General features: G+C 38.2%; 1 protein-coding gene across 2 annotated transcripts in view; it reads right to left on the bottom strand.

Moving 5' to 3' along the window:
- Nucleotides 1-14,496, bottom strand: part of nbas (NBAS subunit of NRZ tethering complex) — a 189,463-nt gene that overhangs the window by 170,837 nt on the left and 4,130 nt on the right. For both annotated transcript variants that reach the window (XM_026918524.3, XM_026918525.3), the window contains exons 5-7: nucleotides 13,767-13,814; nucleotides 11,455-11,498; nucleotides 1,837-1,970 (exon numbers count right to left, since the gene is read on the bottom strand). In XM_026918524.3, the coding sequence (XP_026774325.3) occupies nucleotides 1,837-1,970; nucleotides 11,455-11,498; nucleotides 13,767-13,814 (226 nt within the window). The remainder of the gene's footprint in view (nucleotides 1-1,836; nucleotides 1,971-11,454; nucleotides 11,499-13,766; nucleotides 13,815-14,496) is intronic.

The following is a 14,496-nucleotide window of genomic DNA, read 5'->3' as shown; positions in this document are numbered from 1 at the left end:
AGAGTGTGAGAGAGAGAGAAACAGAAGAGGTGGGGAAGGAAGAGAAAAGCAGATAGAGAGAGAGGCAGAGGCAGAGACAGAGTGAGAGAGAGAGAGAGAGAAACAAAGAGATGGGGAAGGAAGAGAAAAGCAGATAGAGATAGAGAGGCAGAGAGAGTGAGAGAGAGAGAGAGAAACAAAGAGATGAGGAAGGAAGAGAAAAGCAGATAGAGACAGAGAGGCACAGACAGAGTGAGAAAGAGAAAGAGATGGGGAAAGAAGAGAAAAGCAGATAGAGAGAGAGGCAGAGGCAGAGACAGAGTGAGAGAGAGAGAGAGAAAGAGAAAGAGATGGGGAAAGAAGAGAAAAGCAGATAGAGACAGAGAGGCAGAGGCAGAGACAGAGAGAGAGTGAGAGAGAGAGAGAAACAGAAAGAGATGGGGAAGGAAGAGAAAAGTAGATAGAGACAGAGAGACAGAGACAGAGTGAGAGAGAGAGAGAGAGAGAGAGAGAAACAGAAGAGATGGGGAAGGAAGAGAAAAGCAGATAGAGATAGAGAGGCAGAGACAGAGTGAGAGAGAGAGAAACAGAAAGAGATGGGGAAGGAAGAGAAAAGCAGATAGAGATAGAGAGGCAGAGACAGAGTGAGAGAGAAAGAGAAACAGAAGAGATGGAGAAGGAAGAGAAAAGCAGATAGAAGGAAAGGCAGCTAGAAAAAGAGAGCTTAACAGCAGTGATGCAACCACAATGCAAAAGTGCTACTCCAAAAAAAAAAAAAAAAAAAAAAAAAAAAGTAAAAACAATCTCTCAATGCAGAGTTTCTGCAGCTCTTAGTACAACTGCTTTAGACATGTACATGACATTTCTTACAAATAAAAAAAGAAAGCTGCAAGACAGAGTGGATCTCTGAAGATTCACCACTGATACCGTGTGACAGGAAGGACAGAATGGTAAAAAGGAACACAGAGAAATTGCCTACAATGATAATATGGTGAGATTAATAGGTCATTTATCCCGGCAGATATCGAACGAGGGACAAAGGGGGGGACTGAGTCACACTGGGAGAAAACTGGCAGTGAGAGCTCGCCCTCTGTGTCCAAAATGTCACCTTATTCTTACACGATTCCCTACATCACTACACTGCTCAGTCCAATAACGGTTACAGAAAAGTAAGCGACATCTTCTAATCAATCAGATCCGAGCATTCAACAGTGCTGAGCTATAAATAGCAATTCGAGTTTTCTGAGAATTTGTGAATGTCTTCGACCGGAACAACTCCAAAGCGTTTTGCCCTGTATGAATGATAAGCACTTTTACTGTGAGGCTGAAGCAGTACTACGTTATCATTCGTTATAAAACATGAATAATTCAGTCTATTCTGCATGTTTCTAAATCCAGCATATACATTAATCTCAAAGAAATTCAGGTTTTGGTTTTTGTTATCTTTTGGAGAAGACAGGACACATCATGGAAGGTAAGAAAAAGAGCGTACGAGACTCTGTGGTCTTAACAAACTCACGGCAAGTTCAACCTCATCATTTGTACGCATCGGAAGCTCTGCTAATTGAGACGCGCAAATAATTAGCTGCGTTCCCTCTGTAACTAGCGAGTCGTATATGAGGGAGCATTTGATCTGTTCGCTTTGAAAAGGCTAGCGAAAATTCGAGCAATGTTGAATTTGAGGGAACTCTGAGTGCAGCATCAAAGCGTCAAATCCAAGTAGTCTTCAGAACATTTATATCATTCAGCACCCAAAAGGGTTGTCTCAGAAGTCAAACTGGGAAACCAAACCATCAAGCTGCAGAAACACACAGATGAGAGAGAAGCCGAGGGAGAGGATTAGGTCGAGGTGCTTACTGGCGGGATGACGAAGAGCTCGCTGCCCATCAGGTCGAAGACTCGCACAGTGCCAGTGCTGTCAGCGTACGCCAGCAAAGCGCAGTCGTGACTCCACGCCACCTTCCTCCACTGTGGAGACAGGTCCTTGGGCACTGCAATCCAAAAATCACAAGTCATCAGTATAGGTGTCAAAGCCGCTGCTCAGTTTATCAGGCCACAGTTTTTACATTTTAGTCTGAATTTCTGAAGCGTTGTTCAGAAAATGTGCTGCTTTAAAAGTTAAAAGTGATTTTAAGGTTTGTGGCACTGTGCAGCATCAGTGAAACAGAAACTAACATCCTATCACTTAAAGGTAATTAAAGTTCAAAAAGCAGGTAAGAAAATTACTGCATGCTGTTATCTCTATGAACATCCACTTCCGTCAGAAAGAGAGGTGTCCTTCAAATCCCGATGTCTGCTAATAAATGTGAAGTGTGTAGGTGTTCAAAATAAAAAAAAATAAAAATGAAAAAAAAAAACACATGATTGAGTCAGGGAGGAAAAATACATCCCAAGTTTAGGCACGAAAGAAGTCCGACTACAGGGTGACAGACAGGAGCTGACAGCCAATCAGGGCTGAGATAGCGCAAACAAACGAGAGTATATTGCTACACAGTTGTGACGTTGTTCAGTTGAAGAGCTAACAGAAGTTTAGTAGATAACAGATAATAAACATATATTGCGTAATAATAACACATCAGAAGTAACCGACATTTACACTGCATTTTTATCTAGCGCGAGTTAGACAGCGTTAGCTAGAGTCAGATATCTCTGATACAGATAGATGTGAGCCTATAGACATTAACTGATTAATAAAGTTGATTACAAGCACCTTCAGTGAAATGCGACTTACCAACAGATTTTATAATGTTTTGTACCAAATCACTTGCCTTTCTCAAGACCTAAAACAGGAGGCGGTAAAATAAATCATGCTGCCAGGATAATGGAGTAATGGATTATTAATTTGAACATGTGGCTGTTCGAGCGCAGTATTATTCATTTTCAAAAGTTTCCTCAACCATATGGTGACTCCTGCTATTCAGAGAGAGGGAGAGAGTATGAATGAAGAAGTAGGAAAAGAAGATGAAGAAGAAGAAGTATAACAACAACAACAACTACCACTGAGTGAGTGAGAACATGCAGAAGTGCGCAAGGGCATCAGCTCAGCGTGTTTTATTAAGTTTAATCCAAGAATCCATAGCTAGGCTCAAAATCCGGAAACAAGGATAATCCACAATCAAACCACGAAAACAGGCAAGGATCAAACCAGGCAGCACTATGTTTGGACCAAACAAAACAAACAAATGGTAAGACAACAGGGTGGAAATAAGTAAATCTATCAATGTGAGACACAGTACAGGTGAACACATTAGGGTAATTAGCCAACATCAACGCAAGGGATGGAGACATGAGCAAAACCAAAACAAATCCACATCCACATGGTATGATAACAGCACATGGAGTCACCTCCATACAATACTACACGAGAGGAGCAGAAGAAGAACAGGAGGAAAAGAAAGAGGAGGAAAAAGTGAGTGAGTGAGTCTGTGAAGAATTTTTTTGTTTAATCTATTAACTTTTTGTAATTTTATTTCTCCTGTTTCTTACACTAGTCTTCCTTTGTACTTGCTTTGGCAAAACAAATGTACAATTATTTGTCATGCCTATAAAGCACATGAAAAACTGAAAACTGAAGAAGGTCTTATAAGCTGAGTGAGTGAGTGAGTGAGTGAGTGACTGACTGAGTGAATGAGTGACTGATTGACTGACTGACTGAGTAACTGAGTGAGTGAGTGAGTGAGTAACTGAGTGAGTGAGTGATTGATTGAGTGAGTGACTGAGTGAGTGAGTGAGTAACTGAGTGAGTGAGTGAGTGAGTGAGTAACTGAGTGAGTGAGTGAGTAACTGAGTGAGTGAGTGAGTAACTGAGTGAGTGAGTGAGTGAGTGAGTAACTGAGTGAGTGAGTGAGTGAGTAACAGTGATTGAGTGAGTGAGTGAGTAACTGAGTGAGTGAGTGAGTGAGTAACTGAGTGTGTGAGTGAGTGAGTAACTGAGTGTGTGAGTGACTGAGTAACTGAGTGATTGAGTGAGTGAGTGAGTGAGTGAGTAACTGAGTGATTGAGTGAGTGAGTGAGTAACTGAGTGAGTGAGTGAGTGAGTGAGTAACTGAGTGAGTGAGTGAGTGAGTGAGTAACTGAGTGTGTGAGTGACTGAGTAACTGAGTGATTGAGTGAGTGAGTGAGTGAGTAACTGAGTGAGTGAGTGAGTGAGTAACTGAGTGAGTGAGTGAGTGAGTGAGTGAGTGAGTAACTGAGTGATTGAGTGAGTGAGTGAGTAACTGAGTGTGTGAGTGAGTGAGTAACTGAGTGATTGAGTGAGTGAGTGAGTGAGTAACTGAGTGATTGAGTGAGTGAGTGAGTGAGTAACTGAGTGAGTGAGTGAGTGAGTAACTGAGTGAGTGAGTGAGTGAGTAACTGAGTAACTGAGTGATTGAGTGAGTGAGTGAGTAACTGAGTGAGTGAGTGAGTGAGTGAGTGAGTAACAGTGATTGAGTGAGTGAGTGAGTGAGTAACTGAGTGAGTGAGTGAGTGAGTAACTGAGTGAGTGAGTGAGTGAGTAACTGAGTGAGTGAGTGAGTGAGTAACTGAGTAACTGAGTGATTGAGTGAGTGAGTGAGTGAGTGAGTAACTGAGTGATTGAGTGACTGACAGTGAAAGAAAAAGTAGTTTTGAGCTAACTTAGTGAGTGAGTGAAGAAGTAAAAGAAAATGAAGAAGGACTGAAGAAGAAGAAGAAGAAGAAGAAGATGAACTTTGACTATTTGAATCTTTTGGAGTTCTCGGTTCCGCTGTGCTCCACTTGAGAAGCTGTGCTGTATATAATCACAGCCAGCATGTAATCAGTCAAACGCTGAAACTTTTCCTGCACATTTCACCGTTTAAGAAGTTTGCACGATCTCCAAAGGCAATCAATTATTGCTCAAGGTCATGAATATTTCATGCCGTGTTACAAGACGCAACCTTTAAAAAATGATTGTTTTAGGGTTCTGTGACTTTAATATTCTCCATTCCGGCTAAAAATCCTGCAGCATTAATCACTAAAGCATCCTCATTCACACGGGTTTCAGAACTTAATAATGCATCATCTCTCTCTCTCTCTCACACACACACACACACACACACACACACACACACACAAGTGCTTCACGTTAGTGTTTCACGTTAGCGCTTTCTGTAACCTGATGTAATTTCGGTGCTTAGACAGGCTTGTAATCACTTGCTAGAAAGGCAGCGAATGAGATTCAGAAGTGAAAAGAAATGAACTTGCACATGTTCAGTCCCTGTGTATCTAATATAAAGAATGAAAAGAAGATTGAATCGCCAGACTATTAGAAGGACATGGCAATCCAAGTAGCCAGCAAAGCTGAAACGAAAACATTTCAAGTTCACAAAACAAATCGTAATATTTAAGTTTTGCATATTTATTATTAAGTATTATTAAATATGCATGGCGGTCTGGGAAAACCCATCAACGTCACTAAAAAAAAAAAAAAAAAAAGGCAAACAATTTTGCCAAAAGAGTTTTTCTGCCTTTAACATACTCTGATACATTAAGAAATCATAAATATACTTCACAATGTGGTAATAAATTTAAAAAAATTTTTTTTTTTTTTTTTTTTAATCTTGTTTAGTGTACCATTTTGGGAGCCAGTTTAATAAAAGCTGCAGTAAATATAGTCATAAAGGTGTCTAAAACCGTGCTAGCTAAGTGTAATTTCCTCACAAACTTCAGAAAATTTTAGTTCAGTTTGCCTTACGCAAACATTCATGCACAACTTTACTTTACTTTTTTGTATTATTCCTACAGTGGAACACGATATTCGACTTGTTTTTTTGGCTACGAGACGGCTGTTTTTCTGTACTCTGCTGCTGGGTGTAAGAATCGCGAAGCTTTGTTTTTATTGCGTATTATCGAATCAGACACTTTTCCAAGCCAACAGAAGATGGTTGTGGTTCCAGGTAATTAGGAGGGGAAGCTGGTCCGAGGAGCTCCGTCTTCACAGCGCACATTTCATCGCAGCTACGTAGTGAGCTATCACATCAGTGAACTAGCTACGAAATTAACAGGCTTAACTTGCTAGTTAGCAAACGTTCCTAATTTATATTGTTTTAACAAACCTACATAGCTCGTCTAAAATCTGCATCAAGAAACTAGCTAGCTAACGCTAAATATCTGGGTCATGTTCTGATTGAGGAGTTGCCAATAACAGACACAGTTAGCTAGCTAAACTTTCTTCAGGTTGCAAATGAGTCTGTGGTGTCTGTTTGAGCAGCACGTCGGCTCTCAGCGCCACAACGACTTCCTCCATGTTGTAACCATAAAAGATTACATTAAATATAAAGAGCTTCTAGAGTTCCACCATTTGAAATCTTAGATTAGCCGACTAGCACTCCCTGTCTTTTAGTGCTAATCCATAAAAATAAATGAAGAACATTTTAGCTAACGTCAATCCGATTCCTAAATATAATTCTTGATCGCCTCGCACATTTCTTTTTATTTATAAAACACTGAACAGGTCTATACACCAGAACGTAAAGATCTGGAGGACTCGTCCAGCTCCAGTTCCTGCTCACTGCTAAAGGAATTAGCATGCTAGCATATCGGCTAGTGAAAACATCCTCGAGTCTGTTTTTTCAGTAGTTTTTTTTTTTCCTTTTCATTTTCTTTTCACTTTCTCTGGGTTCATTTTGTTCTCCATAATCCGGACGTATGCTTATTATAGAATCATGCCTTATCAAATAAATTTTATTGGTCCGTTAAAATAAGGATAGCGTCCACAAAGCCACTTTGCATGCATCAGGGAACTATAAAAAAAAAAAGCTGGCGGGAATGAACATTTGTCACTTGTATTTATTTAAGCTGTGGTAATGACCACAATACATTTATGAGATCAGGCATTAAAAGCTCTAAGGCTCTAATAAACAGGCAAACCTATTATCATACACATTAAAATATTTATGAAACATATACTGAGGGTAGGGCTGGGTGACATCATCATGTAATATCAATATCATGATCAATTATGTTACTATATGCTTTTTTTTTCCTTTTGAATAAATATGATTACAAACAGCTGATATCATAAAAAATTTCATATTTGTAAAAATGTTTATTTTATCTAGAAGATTTTTATTTGATAGATAAAATGTTTTTAAAGATTTTTTTTTTAATAGAAAAAACTAAAATATTTCTAAAAATGTATTTTTGTACATATATAAATCTTCAAACAGTGATGCATTTTAAAAAATGCAATGCGTGAATTCTGTGAGTAAACCGATATATCGTGATGTATATCGTGTATCACCTTTAGAGTATTGTGATATGATATTTTTGTCATATCGCTCACCCCTTACTGAGGGGGTCAGTGGTATTTATTTTAGTTAAAGGGGTACCTGGCTGCAAAGAAAAAAAGAATCTGCGAATCCCTGCTTTAAATCAGGTCACCTCTGATGTTTCACTCGGATCCAGCGAGGATGCCGTGATCATATTGGAAATAAAATCAAAAAGTGGGATCAGTGTATCCCTCCACTCAACCCCTGAACTTCACTTGGGCTGGTAAAGTTCTTTAAGAAGAGGACACGTGTCTTAACTCCCACTGTATAACTCACTTCACTCACACGTAGACAAAATTCAATACTTCGAATGTGTAAAAACAGGCTTCTGTTATGTGACGCCGTGCATCATGGGAATTTCAATCGAAAGCAATGAACGTTTCGTATCTCCACTGCAGTGCAGAGGTTAGAAAAAAAAAAAAAAAGACAAGCTTGCTATTTCTATTCAGGATAAAAAATAATAAAAAAAAAAAAATAGCAGTACATGCTGGAAAGAATGAAGGTTCGATAACTCTGGATGAGCGATGATGCTTTCCAAAGATAAATACCTGGAAAAGAAAGGGCTCAGCAGAGACCATAAATCAACTCTCTTCCGCTAAAGGCTAATTAATCTGGACCGAGCGCTGGAACTAATATGCCTAAGTACACGTGATGAGCGTGCCGCGTCGGAGCTGGGGCAGATGTACTCGTCATAAATCCCCGTTTAGGGAAAAGGGAAAGAAAAGAAAAATAAATACAGAAGGGAAAAATGCAAAGTCAGCACTTTTATGTACTCGCAATAAAAACGCCATCCCGACTTAAAGAGTGGAGCCGACAACGAAAGCACGCCGTTCTCAATCACGTAGGGTTCTGTCACAAAATGAGATACGGCACCTCTAGAGCTGATAAAACGCCGAATAAACTCTGAATATGAACGAGTTTCAAAGTAAACGTACAAAGTGGGCAGTACTCACCTGCTACGGAGAGAGAGGAGACGCATCACGCTATCTCACCTGAACTACAAAAGTCACTTCAATCATTTGTTAGATTAGATACACTTTCCCTTCTGTATATAATAATTTCTGCATATAATAAATGTGTATATAATAACTAGTGTATGGAATAAATTCTGTATATAATAAATGTGTATAGAAAAATATGGAAAACCAGTTTCATCATGCATTTTATCAAATGTATTAAAAAACAAAAAACAAAACTTGCATGCACTGACATCATTTTGTTTAAGTTTTCTGATTTTTTAAACCTTCGCTGCTCTTGTGCATGATCGATCCACACACACGGGGGGCCTAATGATAAATGTATTATCAAGTGAAACCTAAATAATTAGCTGAAAACTGGTCACTTAAAGCAAACACCCTGCAGGTCCTTCTCTACTTTCTCATCCTTTATTTCTATCTTTCAGTTTATTGTCCGGCAGAACCGTACCTGCAGATTATTTCCTTTTCTTTTCATGGATTACTTCTTTTTCCTGAGGATGGGGTTAGGAAAAAAAAATGGCTAGTGTGTTATGGGTGAAAAGGGAGAAAGGGAGCAAGGACAGGGCTATCAGAGGGAAAGCGAAGGATCAGACGCTGCACATTTATCTCCGCTAACTCACTGTAAATCAGGTATGATCAGCTGAGAGAGCGAGAAAGAAAAGGAGAAAGAGTGAAAGTGAGAAAGCAGAATATGCTATTACAAAAAAAAAAAAAAAAACCTGATGAGTGTTAAAAGAGCTTAAATTAACTTCAACATCTCCGTGAAATGAGAGTGAATGTGTACCGGGAGCTCGTCTGTGTTCCCCTATACGCTCCACAAAGCATGAAATAAAAGGTTTTCAGACTATAAATTACAAAGCTGCGGTTTAAAAGGAAATTTAGAGGGAAAGCAGGAGAAGATAGACGATTATGTTGTCCTAAACAGGAATAAGAGTTGTAGAAAACGCAGAAGAAACACATGAGAAGGGAAGCATCGATACGGAGACTGGTATCGGGTATCGGTCCGATACGTTACTTTTAAAATAAAAAAAATGCTCCATTAATGCCAACATCTAATACTGAGAGCAGGCTTGTGAGACTTGTGTGTAATACACTGTAGTCATATCGTCCCACTAGCTGATGATAGTGACTTTAGAGAGGTGTATGCTCGCAAAAGGGCTGGAAATAAACCTATAAAACTAAAATAAATTTATATAAAGTACGCGTGCATGTGCTCTGTGTTGAGCAGCGGAGACACTTATTGAATTCTTGTATATAAACAACACATTGTCTTTTTCTTAATTAATTTAGACCCATTGTTCATGTTGCGTGAGTGAAAGCATTCACAGGTTTATCTGTTCGGCAGCACGGACGAGCGAAGCTGTGATGCGTCAGAGAAAGATGTTTCAGCTGAAAGGAAACACATACAAGATACACCACAATTTATTTTTTAGCAATCTTAAAAATACACACTAGGTTTTCCGACTGACATTTAAATGGTCCGACATGACAGCCATCTTGATAGAATCTATCACCGATTCCTGCTGCTACTGTCAATCGTCTCAAGCCTGTACGGCGGATATAAAAAGTCTACACACCCCCGTTATAAAGGCAGGTTTTCGTGATGTAGAAAAATGAAACCAAGATAAATCATGTACCTTTATTGTGAAATTTCAACCTATATGTTAAATTGAAAAACAATAAGAATCATTTTAGGGAAAAATGCAAAATTTAAATAAATAAAAAAGTACAATAACCTGGTTGCATAAGTGTGCACACCCCTAAACTTATACTTAGTTGAAGTACCTGTAGATTTTATCACAGCATTCAATCTTTTTGGGTAAGAGTCATTCAGTTTGGCACATCCTGACTTTATTCCATTTAGATCCGTTCCCAAACCTCGATCTTATTTTGGTGAAGCCATTCCTTTGTTGATTTGGAGGTGTGCTTCAGGTCATTGTCATGTGAAAGGTGAAATTCCTCTTCATCTTAAGTGTTTTAGGAGAGGTCTTAAAATTTTGTGCCAAAACTGGTATTTGGAGCTCAATTCAATTTTCAATTTTATTTGTATAGCGCTTTTAACAATGGACATTGTCACAAAGCAGCTTTACAGAAATAAATGGATTCACAAAAATATATTGTAAATATTTGAATTTATCACTGTGAATTTATCCCTATTCATTATTATTCCTTCCACCCTGATTAAAGCCCCAGGTCCAGCTAAAGAAAAGCAGCCCCAAAGCATGATGCTACCACCACCAGGCTTCGCCGAGGGATGGTGCTCTTCTGGTGATGTGCGGTGCTTTTTTTTTTTGTGCCAAAAATATCTTTTGGTATTATGGCCGAAAAGTCTCATGAGACCATAACACATTATTCCACATGGTTTTGGGAGACTTTAGCCAGGCTTCGATGGGTTTTTTTGGTTAAAAAAAAAAGGCTTCCATCTTGCCACCTTACCCCGCAGCCCAGACATATAAAGAATTCGGGCGATTGTTGTCACATGGAGAGAGCAACCAGTACCTTTAATGTCGCTGTAGGCCTCTTGGCAGCCTCCCTGACCAGTTTTCTCCTGGACTTCTCATCGGTTTTAGAGGGACGTCCTATTCTTAGCAATGTCACTGTTGTGCCATATTTTCTCCACTTGCTTTGTAACTCTTTGCAGCCCATGGCTTTGCTAGTTGGATGTTACCAAGAAGCTGTCAGGAAAGTCCTAGAGGACCAGCTATACTTTTTTATAGTTAATCTGTCATTTAATTGATGGCAGGTGTATAATAATTAGTATTTAACATGAGTTTAAATGTGATTGGTTGATTCTGAGCACTGCCACATTCTCAATGATAAAAGGGTGTCCACATTTATGCAAGCTGGATATTGGAAGTTTTTTTTGTATTTCTTTTTATCCATAAAACATTTTTGGTTGTTTATCACTTGAGTTTTGTGTGTTGCTATTTCATATTAAAGGTGAAAAAGGTTCTCACATGGTTTAGCTTAGTTTCATTCTCTCAAAAGTGAATTAAACTCTGTTACTGAAGCATCATCAATTAAAAAAACTTTCTGAAAAGTTCTTTCTGTCGTCGGTTTCACTTGTCAGCACAATAGATGTTTCACCATTTCATCAGTCAACATGTGGATAATAAAATGTAAATGTCACTCTTAGAAAAATGTAATAAGAAGAGAATGTAATAAGATGTAATAAGAAGAGGGAGATTATATAATGAGAATGACAAAAAGACATCGTAGCACTGTACCTTGACATTTCCCAATGATGGATCCAAAGTCGTCTCGAGCTGACCTGAGAAAACACAAGAAAGGGTGACGTATTACTGCTTCGGATATTAAAGTGTTGGATTTGCTGTTTTTCTGTTGGATATGTGATACTTCATCACAGCTCTATAATAAGCCTGTTATCAGGAAAACTTGTTCACTTGTACCAAAGCACTGTTGATTTCTTGGATCTGATTAATCAGAAGGTGTATCTGTAACTCTGAAAGTATGAATCACAGGTTTATATCAATGCGCGTGTTATTGTTTCCATAGCAACAGCTTCAGTCAGTAAGTTTTCTATCATAGAAAACTTCAGGATTTTTCAATTTCTTTTTGTAATCGATGATACAAGTTTTTAAAAGTGATGATCAGAACAAACTTGTACAATTGTGTAATTGTGATCATTGGCAAACTAATGTGGTATAAGAGGAACAAAACCTTCAGAATACGCTGTTATAGGAAAATAATCAACTTTGCTCTGCATCGGGCCACATCACACCAGCCTGTTGTTGATGATTTTACTATAATCGCACACCCTTGTCATGTTTTCTACTGTACTGTGTAAGTAAATCAGGAATACCACATTTTCTCTGTAAAAAAATAAATTCAACGCTTTTTTCCCAATTAAATGAAATAAAATTGTGCTTAAGTGCAAGACATGACGACTAACAACTTTCCATTTGGATTTCAACCAGCTTATATAATAAGAAAATAAGTTTGAGTAGTTGATTGCAAAAGTTTGCACACCCTTCCTTGATCATGTACCTTCATGATCACGAGTAACAAAAATGATCAAAAACATACCGTGTGTTAAAGTATTAATAGCAAAGCAGTCAAAATACATGACTTTAATTCCTCGCCTTCCCTTTTCTTTTTCCTTTCGCTCTTTTGCTTCTTTTATTCTGATGGTGATGATCTAGTCTGTAAACACTAATAACTCTGTACATCCTTCTACAGCCCTATGAAATATTTTACATTTTAAATATTTTACATCTGATCCCATTGACATAGCATAGCTTGTTTGAACTTTTTACCTTATTACAGACTTAAAGTAAATGTGGTGACGATTTAAGTCACTAGACACCCTAATGAAGCACATATTTTATCAGAGGCTGCTGGGATGGGTGCAACTGTTGACTTAGACCTAATTGCTGTAACAGGTTTTCAGTAGACCATTAAACACCATTAAGCAAGCATGGACTTCTACTTTGTAAATAAACTGTAAAATAGACGTCCATGCTCACTTAATGGTGTTTAATATTCTACTGAACACCTGGTACACATGCTACTCAAATGAATGTTTGTGTGTGTGTGTGTGTGTTCGTGAGCATAAAATAAAGGTAGTGTTTAAAAAAAAAACTAAATTGATGGCAAAAAAAAATTTCAGACTCCTCCATAAATTTTCAGAAGTCAGGAGAATTGGCTCAGCCATGCAAGGTCTTCTTCAGTTATTCTGACTCTATGTTTGGGGTCATTGTCTTGATTAAACGCCCATCTTCTCTTCTAATATCTCCCGTTAAATCACTCCAATCATGGTTCCTTCGATGATGTAAATGCCGCAGTACCGTTTGCAGAGGAGCAGCTCCATATCATGATGCTCCCACCACCGTGCTTCACTATGGGTGTGATGGTGTTCTTGGGAACATACAATCAATCCTTCTTTCTTCAAACATGAAGAGATGAATTATTGCCAGAGTTCTATTTTCTGTTCTGTTCTGTTTCGAGTTCTGGTTTCTCGAAAATGCTTTTACAGGCAATTAAAACCCTAAAATGTTCACTCTAAACCATTTTCTCTTCACTCTTTACAATTGGTCTGTTCGGGATCATCTGCTGGATAATAATAGCGCACTACATCCTGACTAAATCACCCAGAGTGAATGTATTCACAGTAAAAGTAGGCAGTATGTTTTTAAAAAAAAAAAAAAAAAAAAAAAACGGACGTAATTGCGACATAACTGCATTACCGCAGCAGTGGTGCAAGACATTTGGAGGCTTTTAAACAATTTGAACCCATACGCTAAGAAGAACTGTGTTTACACTTGTTTTAGCTATAGATAATAAAGATAGATCACCTTAAAACTCTTGCTAATACAGTTCCCGTTCTGGGGACATATTTTTTTTTTTTTTTTTTTTTTACACACCATCAAGTTGAAAGAAGCGAAAAAAGAAAAAGAAAAAGAAAAAGCAAAAAGCCGCAGATTTGCTGAGCCCAACACCTCTGACAACAGCAAGGTGAGAAATACACCATTTCCTGTTAGAGGGCAAAATGCTCAAAATGATGGATGAGAGGAATTACCTAATTTCCACACACTGGTCCTGAACCACAGCCAGGAGCTTCCCATTACTGCAGAGGAGAGACATAAAGAGAAAAAAAAAAAGAAGAGCGAATGAGAAAACACAGCAGAAGGATTAGATAGCCAGAAACAAACTGTTACCGTGTGTAAGGTTGCTTTCAATCTGCGAACTACAACAACACACACACTCCATCTTCCCTCTACTTGAATAAATGGATTGGAGAAAAACACTTATGTGTTGTTTTTTTTATTGTTATTATTTAATCTCTATCCAATGCATCTGATTAACACAAACAGGGTCTGTGAAGTCTAAGAGCACTACCTGGAGCAGTTGAAAAAACGTTTACGCAAAACACTTTCACGTATTCTACGAATAAATGAAGTTCTCTATATCATCATAGCATGATATGATATGAACAAAATGTATGCAATATAAGATAAAGTTGCCGGAAATTGCGATGGTGATTGACACAACTGACTGGAAATCCTTAAACCAATAACAAAATTCAAATAAAAAAAAAAACAGAAACAATGAAAATGAAATGCAGCTTTGCAATGCAGACCAAACCTCTAAATGTTACTTTTGCAAATAAAGAATACACAAAGAATACGTTTCACACTGAAAAGCAAAACCTTCATTGCATTGCTCTCACCTGCCAATCAGAGCAACACTACAGCTTATGTATGCGGAAGAGGGCGGATAGCACTTTCCTCCAAGTAGTAGATAAAATG

This window comes from Pangasianodon hypophthalmus, chromosome 30 (assembly GCF_027358585.1).
Source record: "Pangasianodon hypophthalmus isolate fPanHyp1 chromosome 30, fPanHyp1.pri, whole genome shotgun sequence".
Classification (NCBI taxonomy): domain Eukaryota; kingdom Metazoa; phylum Chordata; class Actinopteri; order Siluriformes; family Pangasiidae; genus Pangasianodon; species Pangasianodon hypophthalmus.
This window is presented reverse-complemented; position numbering and strand designations above follow the sequence as displayed.